The following is a 15,551-nucleotide window of genomic DNA, read 5'->3' on the forward strand; positions in this document are numbered from 1 at the left end:
TGCCCATCAAATTTGGGCCCGAACCTTTTGCTATAATAAGTGGTAACTGAACCAGGTGCTTCTTAAAAAAGACTGGAACCAAAGTTATACCCTTAATCTGCAAAGAATCCATATAGGTTTTCATCTAGCCGAGGTCTTACACAACTCAAGGGTTGGAATCCAGAGAGAATTTTATTAAGGACTGGTTCTGCAATCACTGAAACGGCAATCACTGAGCTCTCTTACTCAATTTAGAGCTAGTCAAGCTTGTTTGAAGTCTTGAGTCCATATACCAGCAGCAACTACAATAGCTTGCAGCCTGGATCTTTAAGAAAATTTTAGCCATTTAGCAGAGGCTTGCCTTTGTTTTGTGGTTTTGCTGTGGGCTGACCTAGAGTCCCTCTCAAGTGGTGTTTCCCAAGCTCAGCCAAACTGACATGAGTGTCCACTTCCATCAGAATGCCCTGCAACTCTGATGCTCAACTTGTCACATTTTCCAATGATAAAGCTAGTTGCAGTGCCTGTTTGAAGTTGGGCTTCAACTAGTAGGCACTTTTGCATGATTAGATCATTAATCCCACATACCAAATGGTCTCTCAGCATCTCATTGAGGGTTAAATCAAAGTCACATTCCTCTGCCAGTCTTTTTAATCTAATCAAAAGTCTTGATACGGCTTCCCCTGCTTCTCGAATTACCGAGTAAAACTGATAGCATCTTAGAATTAAGGAGGCTTGGGGTCATAATATTCCTGAAAAGGTTTTAGTATCTAGTACCTCAGAGAAAGTTAGATTCCTAATAAAACTATGGGTCCACAAGTTGTCAGGAAAATTACTTGTTGCTTTTCATCTGCTCCATTGTCATTTGCCCAGGAAATATGGTGCATTCTTTTCACAAACTGGCCCTAGTCTTTGATGGCAGGATCGAATAAGTCAAGCTTCCCAAATAATGGCCTGATGCCAGAAATGCTTATCCCACCTCAAAGAAAACTATTGCGAGCCAATTCCTTCAGGAATATGCTTTTCTCTTGTTGCCAGTGAAATAACTCCACAGAGGCTGGCATCCGGTCACCAAATCACTCTTTACTTATACGTGGAGAGTCCGTAACACTGATCCAGCTCCCTCAGAGCCAGGTTGTAAAGTGATTAGGACATCTGACAATTCTGTTCTTTTCTGTCAGTCAGGGCTCCCAACTGGGCCTGATTAACAGCCCCAGTCAGAGAATTCCTATTCCAGGAGGTCAACCTGGTTGCAATCATTACAAACAGGTGCACCATCAATATACAGAAAATACAACAGGGACAAATCATAGAATTCCTACAGTGTGGAAACAGGCCATTTGGCCCAAAAAAGACATGACAGCATCTGAAGAGTAACCCACCCAAACCCATTCCCCAATCCTATTACTCTACATTTACGCCTAACTTATGTACCTCACCTATACATCCTGAACACTATGGCCAATTTACCTAATCTGCACATCTTTGGACTGTGGGAGGAAACCAGTGCACCCGGAGGAAACAAGCACAGACACAGGGAGAATGTGCATATTCCACACAGACAGTTTCTAAAGGCTGAAATCGAACCTGGGTCCCTGGTGCTGTGAGGCAGCAGTGCTAATCACAGAACACTGCGCTGCCATAATATACTACCAACACACAAACCATCTGACAGAAAAACGAGTCATTAACTTGCAGACTATCAACTGCAAGAGCACAACATTTGTGCAGTTTACATAAAATTTAATTCTCAATTATGAAAGAAAAGGAAAGAGAATAGAAGAAGGGAGAACAGAAAGAGCAAAGTAATTAAGAGTGCAATGAGAAGGAACAGAGGAGAATGAAGGTAGAAAGGCAAGTTCAGGCATGAAAAGGTAGAAATGGGTGCACAGGAAGGGAAAAGATTGAACAGGGAACACCAAAGGGAAAGGGATGGGAGAAGAAGAAATTAAAACAAAAAGGAGAAAAAAATAGGAGAACATCTTATTCAGAGATAAAGAGTGAAAGAAGAACAGAAAGTAAAGGTGAAGCAGATTAGAAGGATGGAATTGAGTTGATGAACTAAGGGAACACAGAAGAGGTGTGTATGATAATTGTAAATTAATTGGGTGTTTAACTGCATTCAGGTGATGAGGATGCACCTGTATTCAATTATGTAACTTGTGCCAGTCATTGGTTTAGGAGTGTGAATTACACTTTAGGATTAATTGCCAAATATGAGAGTGTGCCAAGATCCAAATTGTGGACCAGCCCATCTATCTCCTCTAGTAGTGGTCAGAGATTGTGTTTTCCTAATGTTTTCCTGTTCATTGTTATGAATCAAGCCTTTCTTGCGTGGCGAGTACTGCTAGAGCTGAAGTGCGCTATCAGCTCCAGACTCATGAAATTGCTATTTTAATTTGGAATGTTTCTTTTAATGTCTTTTTTAAAAACTCTACCTGTTTAAGGAGTGAATCTTGAATTATTTAGTTAATTGATATACTCAAACAAAAATAAGAAAATATTTATCCTTTTGAAGGACTAATTAGTTAATTTGGTTGTTTGTTTCTGGTTTGCTCAATAGAATATATAGTATGCTGTATTTATTGGATTGATCTATGTGTATCTGTAAGTGAAAACTTATAAGTGCTTTAAAAACTAATCCTCCAGTTCTGTCCTTCACTGACTAGCTACCTAGCAAGCTGTAGAAGATTACACTCGTGTAGAGTTTGTGATAAGATAGAGTTTACATGGAATGTTGAAGATTCATTAGGCGAATAGTGTCTATGCTAGGATGGAGTGTGCCTGCACTGTCAGGAGATGAAATTGGTGAATTTGAGTCTGACAGAGTGCAATATACAAGGAGCAAGATTCAAAATTAATGATTGCTCAGTATTCTCTGGCATTTTTTGGATTTTTGTTTCTCAATGATCTGAACTGAATCAGCTGCTGGGAAAGTAAACATTGTAACTATGGGCTTTCATCCTGCCACTCCACTTTGGGATCCATTTTCACACCTGCAATTTATATCTCTTTGTATTTCTCTTCTCAACAGATGAAAATAGCTGCATAATTTTCAAAGTGGTACTTACTAGAAGGTGTTGCACATGCAGGGGTGGATATCTGTGGGGGCCCCCAACCTTTCATATTATAGGCAGACACCCGAACATAGTAGGAAATCCCCTAAGAGGAAACCAAGAAGATAGGATTTTGTAAATTTATTTTTAAAATCACAACAATGTTGGTATTTAACCAATGCAACAATATTGCACAGACCACAGATATTAACTAATCCAATATTTTAAAATAACTTTGATTTGTGAGTTGAGCTTATTAACATGAGGAATATCAGTGCTGGGAATGTAACATTTTCCGTTTCAGATATTGGGTGTTACCATCATATTCGGAGTTGGATACAGAAAGCATTCAGCTGAATAAGCCCTCAAACTGTCCTATCAAGTGTACATACCCAGTTTTTTTTTTGGCCATTAACAAAGCAATACATTTCATAATAAAATTAGTATATACTCTAAGTTCAAACAAGGTATTATTGATTAAGGGTCCATGATGATGTTATCCTATTTTACCTCTAGAACAATTTTTCATCATGTTATTACATTGCAATCAGTGAGCGTGTACATCCATATCAGGGTTGGTAAGAAATCCCACTACATAACAACACATTCTATACAGTTTTGCATCAGTATTTATCAAGAAGGAGGACATAGTAGGATTAGGGAGGGGTACATTTTAAGGCATGTTGATATCAAGGAGGAAGAGGTTTGGTTACCCTGAAAATTGATGGGATCTATCCCAGGATACTGATGGAGGCAAATGTGGAAATGTTGAGACCTTGATAGAAATCTATATACCCTCTCTAGCCATAGGTGAGGTCTCAGAAGCCTAGAGAAGAGCCAATATTGAATAGGACAACAGGAATAATCTAGGAAATTATAGGCCAGTGAGTTGTACATCAATTGTAGGGAAATTATTAGAGGATTCTTAGGGACAGGGTTTATTCATATTTGGAAAAGAATGGACTTATGAATCGCTTTGTGCTGGGAGCTCTTGTCTCACAAATTTGATTGAGTTTTTTAAGGAAGTCATGAAGACAATTGAGGGTACAGCAATAGATGGTATCTCCATGGACTCTACTAAAGCATGTAACAAGGACTTTCATGGCAGGCTGGTCCAGAAGTTTAAGTCACATGGGATTCACAGTGAGTTGGTAAAGGACTCGGTCATAGAAGACAAAGGGTAGTTGTGGAGGAGTGTTTTTCTGACTGGAGATTTGTCACCAATGGTGTTGTGCAAGGACCAGTGCTAGAACCTCATATATATAAAATTTGGATGAAACTGTAGGTAGTCTGATTAAGTTTGCAGGTTGGAGTTGCAGATGGTGAGGAAAAATGTCAAAAAATGTGAGGTGCTCCATTTTGGAAAAGCAAATCAGAGCAAGACTTACACACTTAATGGAAAGGTCCTAGGGAGTATTGCTGAACAAAGAGACCTTGGAATGCAGGTTCATAGTTCTTTTGAGAGTAGAGTTGCAGGTAGCTAGGATAGTGAAGAAGGCGTTTAGTATGCTTTCCTTTATAAGCCAGAGTATTGAGTACAGGAGTTGGGAGGTCATGTTGCAGCTGTACAGGACATTGGTTAGGCCACTTTTGGAACATTACTTGCAATTCTGGTCTTCCTATCAAAAAGGTGTTGTGAAACCTGAAAGGGTTCAGAAAAGATTTTACAAGGATGTTGCCAGGATTGGAGGATTTGAGCTATAGGGAGAGGCTGAATAAGTTGGCTGTTTTCTCTGGAGCATCGGAGGCTGAGGGGTGACCTTTTTATATAGGTTTATAAGAACAAGGGGCATGGATAGGATAAATAGACAAAGCCTTTTCCTTGGGGTCAGGAGTCCAGAACTAGAAGAGTAGGTTTAGGGTGAAAGGGGAAGATATAAAAGAGACCAAGGGGCAACTTTTGCATGGAGAGAATGGCGCATTTATGGAATGAGCTGCCAGAGGAAGTGGTGGAGGTTGGTACAAATGCAACATTTAAAAGGCATCTGGATGGGTATATGAATAGGAAAGGTTTAGAGAGACATGGGCCTAGTGCTGGCAAATGTTGGCAACTAGATTAGGTTAGGATATCTGGTCAGCATGGATGAGTTGGACCAAAGGGTCTATTTCTGTGCTGTACATCTTTGACTCTATACAGCAGGATATAGATACGTTGGGTGGAAAATCAGCAGGTGGAGTTCAATCCAGGCATCTGAGATTATGCATTTTGGGAGGTCAAATGCAAGACAAAAGTATGCAGCAAGTAGCAGGACCATTGGTATATAGAGAGCTCTTGGGGTGCAAGTCCATAGCTCCCTGAAAGTGGCGATACAAGTTGATAACTTGGTTTAAAAAAAGGCATATAGTATGCTTGCCTTCATCAGTCAGGGCATTGGGTATAAATATTGGCAAGTCATTTTGCAGCTGTATAAAACTTCTTAGTTAGTCCACGTAGCAATGTATGCATTCTTGTTACCACATTATAGGAATAACATGCAGGCATGAGAGAGGAAGCAAAAGTGGTTGGCTGGATTGGAACATATTAGCTATAAGTAGCGGTTGGACAAACTTAAATTGTTTTCGCAAGAGCTGAGGAGTGACCTGAAATAAGTATATAAATTGAAAGGTGTGCATAGGCAGTCTTTTTCATGATGGAAGTATCAAGTACGAGGATGTATAGGCTTAAAGTGGAAGGGGGAAAGTTTTTAAAGGAGATGTTTTTCTTTATTAATTTATCCATTCGTAGGATAAGGACTTTGGTGGCCAGGCAGCATTTATTGCCCATTCCTAATTGCCCAGAGGTCAATCGAGAGTCAACCACATTGCTGTGGATCTGGAGTCACATGTAGGACAGACTGGATAAGGGAGACAATTTCCTTCCCTAAAGGACATTTGTGAACCAGATGAATGTTTCTGACAATCGACAATGGATTCGTGGTCATTATTAGACTCTTTAATTACAGATATTTATCGAATTCAAATTACGCCATCTGTTGTAGCAGGATTCGAACCTGGATCCTCAGAACATTATAGAATCCATACAGTGTGGAAACAATCCACTCAGCCCTACAAGTCCACACTGACCATCCAAAGAGCAGCCCCCTACCCTTTCCCTGTAATCCTACATTTCCCATGGCTAATGCACCTAACCTACACATCCATGAATACTATAATATAGTATATATTGAATACTATAGGCAATTTCACAAAGCCAATCAACCCAAACTGCACATCTTTGGACTGTGGGAGGGAACCGGAGCACCCAGCAGAAACTCATGCAGACATGAGGAGAATGTGCAAACTCTATGCAGACAGTTGCCCAAGGGTGGAACTAAACCCTGGTCCCTGGTGCTGTGACGTAGCAGTGCTAACCACAGAACTACCTGTCACCTCTAACAAAGTGGTGGAAATCTTTTTTATTCATTCATGGGATGAAGGTGTCATTGACTAGGTTAGCATTTATTACCCAAAGGGCAGGTTAAGAGTCAACCACATTGCTGTGGGTCTGAGGTCACATGTAGGGATTGCAGTTTCCTTCCCTAAAGGGCATTAGTGAATTGGATGGGGCTTTGCAACAATCAACAAAGGATTTATTGTCTTCATTAGATCCTTAATTCCAAATTTTTAAAAAATTGGAAACAAATTCTACCATGGTAAGATTTGAATCTGTGTCCCAGGATGTTACTGGGATCACTGGATTGATAGTCCAGTGATAATACCATTAGGCCTTTGCCACCTTTTTATATCTGGATCTCGAGTTAACAATCCAGTGATAATATCCTTAAGCCATTGCCTCCCCTGTGCGAGGCCAGTTTTGTTTTACACAGATGGTGCCTGAAAGGTGGTGGTACAAACTGATATGATAGCAACGTTTAAGATGCATTTAAACAGATACATGAACATGGAGGGAATATAGTGTTATGGACCATGCAGACAAATGGGATTAGATTAGAAATGACATCATGATCTGCATAGACATGGTGGGCCAAAGGGCTTATTCATGTGTTGTACTGTTCTATGTTCTATTTGTGGTAATGTAATTGATATAATGCCTAATGATTGATTAAATTGATCCTCTGATCACACTTGATTGTCCCAAGATTGACTTTGTACCTGGGTTTATTAAAACATCAAGCTAAATTTGAATTTCCCTCAAGACTATAATAAACACTACCAATAAAGAAAACTGCATGATGGAAAATGTGCATGCGCACAAAGATACCTTCAAGACAGTATGAAGAAAGAGTGTCCTTTTTTTTTGTTAATAGGTTGTGGTTAGACCCAATTACTTTTTTTCACGCAGCAAAAGTATGTTACACACAACTAAGTGACTTTCGCACCACCAAAAAGTGATTTTTTTTTCTTTCTTTTTTTCTTTTAACTACCAGTAATCAAGTATTTGCATGCAGTGCCCATTAAGGGCAATGCAAACCATCAAATGTGAGGGTGAGGTAGGGAGAGGGAAGGGACTAAATCAAACTGGAACCCAATTACATTAACTTGATTGTGAGTGTATATACACCTTTTTTGAGTAATTGGAAAACTGGGTAGGCATCTCGTGTGATAAATGATCAATATTATGATTAGTGGCTGTTTCCTGATACTAGTTACAAATGGCATGTGTAAGTAAACACACAATGGAAGAGACACGACCTGTTTCCAGTAACTGCTGTTTCACTGTAATTCAAATCAGAAGTTTTGAGAGAAAAATCTGAATTGTAACAGGTCATAAAATTCAAGTGGATTCTACCTCTCAAGGAACTGATGATAACTTTACAAATCACCAGTCTAAGTACAATATTATTGTACTGAAAACAATCATGAACTAATGTTATTCCTGGTCTGCTGTAGCCATATGAGTCAAGATTACAGTGGTGCTGGAAAAGCACAGCTGGTCAGGCAGCATATGAGGAAAATCTGAAGCAGAGATACTGCAAGCAGCCATCTTAAGGTCTTTTCAATACATTCTGCTGTGCTCATTATGTAGTGTCAGGTATGTGAGAAAAAGTTACTGACTGAGCATCATAAGAATATTCAGAGGTATGAAAGTTACTATGAGCAACTTAAACTAAAATAAACCTAAAGAAACATGATACAACTGAAACAGAAGAGAGAAAAAATGGCTGTCCCATTCCTCTCCAAGATTCAGTCAAAATGAAAGGTGGCGTGAAGCAAAATTTGCAGTGTTTCAACACACTGATGAAATTTGTTTAACACGGCCAAGGTTGTCCATCATTACATTCTTATCACTTTAGGAAGGGAATAGTTCAGAATGTATTTAACCCCAAATTGCTCCAAAGAATAGAAAAAAAAACAGAAATTTTTAATGTTTTGAAGACATGTTTGAACCAGAAGTGTACCGAACTTATGAATGTAGTTTTCAGTACTGGGGCCCAAGGTACAAAAGAGTTTATTGACCAACATGTGAACTCATTAACTCCGTTTACAAAATCCCGTGAATTTGTGCAATTAAAAGATGATCTATTCAAGCAGAGAATTGTATAGGCATAAGGAATCCTGCAATAAGGACACTTCTACTGGAGGAATGAGAAGCCAAGTAATTGGCAGGTGGACAATTTGCTATGGTTGTAAATCAATAGCTAAAACATTTTCATGACAGACTAGGTCTTACATAATGCCAATAGATACTCCGGCCCCAAAAGGGAGAACAATCACAAAGGGGAAATTGCAAATACTGCGGAAGACACTGTGCAGAGAAGAAAGCATACTAGCATGAGGAAAAGGAGTGTTCTTGCTGCACACATCTGAACCATTTTGCACATAAATGTATGGCTAAGTGGAAGCATAAAACTCAAGTACAGATGACTGCAAGACTGATAGCAGCTGAAGGTCTTGATGAATCACCACGCCATGCTGCAAGTTCATTTAGTCAAATCAATAATTGATATAAGGTGTTGGAAATTAGGGTTCCCCTTGAACCTCTGTTCACTTAGCATTCCATGTTTGGTATTTCCTGCATAGCTTGAGTTCCCATTTAATTGTCATATCAGTAACTAGCCTTCTGCAAATATAAGCAAATATCTAGTAAATGAAAACCGAGGAGAGGTTAGAAGAATCACCAAGGTAATGACTCATGTCAAAATTGATCAGGCGCCATTCTACTCCATTATCAGTGCAGTACATTGAAAAATAAAAGGTTTTAGTTTCCACAAGGAATGAAAAATTAACCTAAAAATGGAGTTAGGCAAATGGACAATGGTTATCCAAAATTAGGAGGAGCTGTCCCATGATCAATGGATGAGAGGGTTACACAGATGATTGACATAACAATCATGACAAATCACCAAAATAAGAGATATTGACATGATAGGTATGCAGGAGGGAGCAAGATTATCCAGGGAGATGTGCCACACTATGTCCTTGTCTAGACCAGGAGTTCCTGATCACCCTAAGGAAAGAACAAAGACGGTTAATATCAAAGATCACCACAAAACACTGCAAGACAAATGGGATGTAGAAGTGTGCTACCTCTATTCTTTTTGATACAATGGCCCTGGGATCAAAACCCACACCAGCCGAAATAGTGCAAAGCTAAGCAAGCTGGAAAACTGCTGATGACACTTGATATCCCAGACAGACAATGGATGGGAGTGGGGCTCTTCACATGCAAATGTAATTATCTTGTCACCATAGACTAGCACTCTGACTACTGGAAAGTCGATTAGCTGACTGTGATGACTATTGCTGTTTGTTGAATACCTGAAAACATATTTCAGCTATTATGAGAATCTCAATATTACATTTTGTGATAATGGTCCTCAGTTCATAAGTGAAGAATTTATTTGCTTCATTAAACAATTGGGAAATTCAACACCACACACAATCTCTGTGCTATCCCCAGTCAAATGAAAAGTGAAAATTGCAAAAGGAATCATAAAGAAATCGAGCAAATCCTACACAGAAGCGTAAAAGGCAATCCTCATTTGGAGAAACATGCCTGCTGAAGGAATGGTAAGTAGTTCAGTACAAAGAACAACGTCACGCAGCACAAACTGCTGTTTCAACAGCAAACAAGCAACTGAGGCCAGAAGTATAAACCAGTGTGAGTGACAAAATCAAGGTGAAATAGCAGAAAGCCAAATTTTACACAACGTTAAACTATTGCCAGAGTTGAGTATTGGACAGCCAGGGAGAGCATAAACCATCAACACTCAACAAAAGCCCAACTGTCAACTTGGGAGCCACATAAAACAGTTGTCACATCCATAATGCAAGGTGGAAGTGATGTAACAGATATGCCATCACATATACATAACTGAAGAAGCTCTTCCTCAAGCTGTATTGGTTTTAATTTTCCAAAACTCTTGAGATTCAGGGAAGGCTCCTTTTTAGATAAGAAAATAACTTCTTTATTTAAATAGGGAGACAGAAAGCTGGAAACTACAGATCGGTAAGCTTAATAGCTGTCATAGGGAAAATGTTAGAAGCTATTATTAAAGATGGGGCACTTATTTAAGTTCAAGGTAATCAGGCAGAACCATGGTTTTGTCAAAAGGAAAACATGTTATCCTAATTTATTAGAGTTCTTTGAAGATGTAACAAGCACTGTGGATAAGGGGAAATCAGTGGATGTAAGATTTCCAGGAAGCATTTGACAAGTGCCTCACCAAAGATTATTCTGGAAAGTTAAAGCTCATAGTATTGGAGATAACATTTGGCATGGATAGAAGACTGGTTGGTTAAGAGGAAGCAGAGAGTAGGAACAAATAGGTCTTTTCCAGGCTGGCAGGATGTCACCAGGTTATGCCAGTGGGGTTGATACTGGGCCTTAATTGTTTACAATTTATATAAATGATCTAGATGAATGGACAGAAGGTATGATAGCTAAATTTTCTGAAGATACAAAGAGAGGAAGGAAAGTGAATTGTGAAGAAGAAATAAAGTGCCTCCAAAGAGATATCGATAGGTTAGGTGAACTGGGTCAGGAGGCCTGATTTCAAAATCCCACCTTGCTGCACGTCATTACAAAACTATTCCCAGATGGGTTAAGTGAGTGTGCAAAGATCTGACAAATGGAGTATATCGTGGAAAAGTGTGAAATTGCCCATTTTGCAAGAATGAATAAAAAAAATGATGCATATTATCTAAAATGGTGAGAGATTGTAGCGCTCTGAGATGCAGAGAAATCTAGGTGTCCAAGTGCATTAATCACAGATAACTAGCATGCAGGTACAGCAAGTAAGCAGGAAAGCTAATGGAATATTATGGTTTATTGTGAGGAGAACCAAAAGCAAGAGTAGTGAAACTATGCTTCAACTACACTGGAACTTGGTGATATCAGATCTGGAGTACTGTATAAAGTACTGGTCACCACACTTGTGGAAGCAAGTTATGAGATGGAAGTAGTTCAGAGAAGGTTTACTTGAAGAATACCTGGAATGAATAAATTGCCTTAGGAGGGAAGATTACACAGGCTAGGCCTGTATCCTTTGCAATTTAGAAAAGTCAGGATTGACTTATTGAAACATATAAGATCTGTGTGACTTGATGGGGTAGATGTGAAAAGGATGTTGCTACTTGAGGATGATTCTAAAATTAGGGGTCATGGTTTAAAAATAAAGGGTTACCCATTTAAGACAGATGAAGAAAACCATTTTCTCTGAGAGATGACCGTCTTTGGAAGTTTCTTCATCAAGAGGCAATAGTTTCTGGATTACCAAGGGGATAAAAGATTATTAGGGGTGTGCAGGAATATAAAGTTGAAGTTAAAATCAGATCTGCTGTGATATTATTGAATGGCAGAGCAGGCGTAAAGTTCCAAGTGGCCTACTCTTGTTCCATGTTCAGATGTCTGTATATTGAACTGCAGGCAGCTGATCAGGAAGATATGAACTTATCACCTTCACATTCCACAGATCAACTATCAGTCCCAGAGGTCCACAGCAACCTAACAATGGAAATGGAACAACAAGTAGCACAGCACAGCACAGGAGTGAAATTCCCTAGTGAAGGAACATTACCCAGATGAACAGCCAACAATAACATAGATATAACCTTTAAATCATGCTGGGCTCTTAATAGTGTGTATGCAATGCAGAGACTGAGGAGAATAACAAACCACTAATACATGAGAATGTTAGTGTCTCTGTCAGGCCTGTTGTGTAACCCAAAATGTGAACGGTGAGGTGTGCAAATTTTGTGTTTTGGTAAGGGGTCTAATTGCATTGAAATGCAATTATGTACAAAAGTTCTTCCTAGTCTGTGGTCATTTGACATTTACCATTAGACACACACTGCAGGCAAACATCTTATAACCAGTTCAATTAAAAAAAAATCATTATGACCGAATCTTTGTGCTTGATAACACCCATCAGAGGATAAATTTGTCTAAACTCTGTCTGCTCTCAGAGCTTCGTGTTGTACTGTATCTATGCGACATCTTGATGTTTGATTGATATCAAAGTTGCAAAGAAACAAATCTTTATCTTAACTGAATGATGCAACCAGTGACTTCATTAATTTAACATTTGAATTATACCCAAGACAAATAGTGACATTATGTGGGATCATTAATTACCCATGAAGCTGGTATTAATTTTGATAATTTATATGTTGACTTTTAATTCACTGCATGGTAGTACATGAGTAATATGTTTCCTACTTACTGTGATAAGGCCTGTCATTGTATAGAGTAGAGTTTTCATGTCATCCAATAAGGCTTCTCCTGTTATTGAACTGAAGATATGAGAAGTGCTCCATTCAACTGCAAGGAAACAGAAACAATGAATGCTGAAAAGCAGAATTACAAGTGTAAAAGTGCAAAGATATGGGCAAAGGTATTTCCTTTCTAGGAGAAGAAAAAGGGGAAGTTCAAAAGATCATATCTTGAAGATCTTCCTCATAATTTGATGGGAAATTCTCACGAAAAGCAGAATCTTCCCATATGGATCCTAAGTCCAATGTAGAACTGACAGAACCAGTCACCTCTGATAGAGGGCATGTTAGTTTTTCTCATAAGCTAAGGTAGTTTTAAGTTCATTATTTATGCATGAGGTGGGTTTTTTTGCATGAATATAATGACAAATCTGATGGAACAGGGAGTCAGTTCTCACCCCAATTAGTAACTTCCACAGTCAAATGTCCTGGAGACATTTTTAAAGGGCACCCAGGCAGCACTTCATTCACTGAATACATGTAACATCATTCAGCTTGTGTTGGTTCCCCACATTTCCCTAGAGATGTCTAAACAAAAGGGGGAATAAAAAACTGGACACTGGGTTTAGCAATGACTGACTGGAGCTTTTACTCCAGGGTGTCCAGAAAAGTCAAGGTCCTTTTCCGCAGGATGGCAACAGGAGACCAACCCGTCTCATCAAGGCAGCCTGGACTGAAGTAGAGGCACAGATCAGTTCTTATGTGTCCCACAAGATAAGCAAGATCCAGTACAAGAAAAGGAATAAATATCTCCTATGCTCCGCAAGGGTAAATGGCATCATCTACTCACTACCAACTGACACTTAGAGGTGCCTCACTCAGTCTAACTGCGCCAGTGTAGACATTTGTCAGATTGATCATCTGCATCTGTACTGTCTTTTTTTTTTGGCCCACCTAAAAGACAATACAATCTCCTCTCAAGAACCTGGAACTCCCACCCTACCATGTTCACCTTTGCCTTCTGACAGGGCTTTACCCATGCCATGCTGCACCATCATTCACAGCTACAGAAATAAACTTTTTATAACACCATTGGCACCACTGATATCTAGTTCTCTGTGCCATACCCAGCCCAGCCAGTAGCCAAAAATGACCCTGGACAGAAACATGCTGCTATATCCAACTTTCCATATTTAGATGGACAGTTCACCTTTCCCCTAGGCGAAAGTGAGGACTGCAGATGCTGGAGATTAAATCCAGATTACAGTGGTGCTGGAAAAGTACAGCAGGTCAGGCAGCATTGAAGGAGTGGGAAAATCAACGTTTTGAGCAAAAGCTTTCCTAATAAAGGGCTTTTGCCTGAAACGTCAATTTTTCCTGCTCCTCGGATGCTGCTTCACCTGCTGTGCTTTTCCAGCACCACTCTAGGCTTGACCCCAGTGTACCTTCTCCACTGACTCTCCTCCCCCTGTGCTGCCTTCACTCTCCCCTGCGCTGTTTAGCCAGCTAGTGTCCTCTCTTGTCTTCACTCTATCCTTTTCCTTTAAGAGACATACACCTCTCATTTGCTGACTCCACCTACCCTGGCCCAGCCTTCCCCCTTGTGTTCCCTTTGTTCTATTTGGACAATTTAATCTGCAACTGACCTTAACTTAAAACTATATTGCTAGAAGGACAAAGCAGCTCACTCTGAAATCTTGAAAGGAGTCAAGCTTGCTAGGTGAACAATTCTGATATGCAGCCAGGTTTGTGAAGGCAAGTATTTCTTAATTAGATGGTACTTAATTGGGATGAGGCATTTGATTCTGATGAGTTGCATTTGCATCTCATTAAAAGACATGGAGGTAAGCTTCCTGACTCTGCAGTTGGACATACTGACTCACCTTTTTAAGGTTGGAGAGCTTAATTGCAAAAATGTAATGTATTATCAAGATTCTGGTTTTGACTCTTGCTCAGTAAAATTCTCTTGCACACCAGTCTACCTAACTGACTCATTTCAACATGAATAAAACCGATGCCCCTAAAGACCTTAACAACTTGACAAGGCTCTGATGAATAGTTAGTTATTAGGCTCTGGGAGCCCTTCTCTTCACATTAATAAGAAATTCTTTAGCGGAATTGCCTGTAATATTATAAAACATTCAGTGTTCTCATATGGAGTCTTAAGGGATATGTGAGTGGATAAAATCTGACAAAAAAAGTATAATATGAAAAGAAGTACGAAATTGTCCATTTTGGCTGGAAGAATAAAAAAGGATATTACCTAATTGGTGAGAGATTGCAGAGGCTTGAAATGCAAGGGACCACTACATTCTCACAAAGTTTGGAAGCAGGTACAACCAGTAATTAGGAAAGCTAATAGAATGCTAGCATTTATTGCGAGGAAAATTAAATACAAAAGGGAAGTTATGCTTCAGTTATATAAAGTATGGATGAGACACATCTGGAGCATTGCATACGGTATTGATCACCTTTTATTTAAGGATTTATATGCATTGGAAGCAATTCAGAAAATGTAATACATTGGTAATGATTAATATCTGAGATGGGGAGGTTATCAAATGAGGAAAGGTTGAACATGTTAGGGTTTGTATCCAGTGGAGCTTAGTAGAGCAAGAGGCGAGATTGAAGCAAATAAAATCATAAGGATTCTTGACATGGGTCATGAAGAAGTGACAAAGATGATTGATGAAGGTAGAGCAGTGGAAGTTGTCCAAATGGACTTCAAGGTATTCAACAAGGTTCCGCATAGTAGACTGATTAGAAAGGTTAGATCACATAGAATCCAGGGTGAGCTACCCAATTGGTTACAAAATTAGGCTTGAAGGTAGGAGACAAAGAGTGGTGGTGCAAGGTTGATTTTGGCCTGTGACCAGTGGTGTGCTGCAAGCATCGGTGCTGGCTCCACTGCTTTTCATCATTTAT

At 39.4% G+C, this 15,551-nt stretch overlaps 1 protein-coding gene across 11 annotated transcripts in view; it reads right to left on the reverse strand.

Moving 5' to 3' along the window:
- Positions 1 to 15,551, reverse strand: part of LOC140464494 (ankyrin repeat and fibronectin type-III domain-containing protein 1-like) — a 924,898-nt gene that overhangs the window by 99,975 nt on the left and 809,372 nt on the right. For all 11 annotated transcript variants that reach the window (XM_072559619.1, XM_072559620.1, XM_072559618.1 and 8 more), the window contains 2 exons: positions 12,638 to 12,735; positions 3,048 to 3,138 (listed from right to left, as the gene is read on the reverse strand). In XM_072559619.1, the coding sequence (XP_072415720.1) occupies positions 3,048 to 3,138; positions 12,638 to 12,735 (189 nt within the window). The remainder of the gene's footprint in view (positions 1 to 3,047; positions 3,139 to 12,637; positions 12,736 to 15,551) is intronic.

This window comes from Chiloscyllium punctatum, chromosome 40, assembly GCF_047496795.1.
Source record: "Chiloscyllium punctatum isolate Juve2018m chromosome 40, sChiPun1.3, whole genome shotgun sequence".
NCBI classification, from domain to species: domain Eukaryota; kingdom Metazoa; phylum Chordata; class Chondrichthyes; order Orectolobiformes; family Hemiscylliidae; genus Chiloscyllium; species Chiloscyllium punctatum.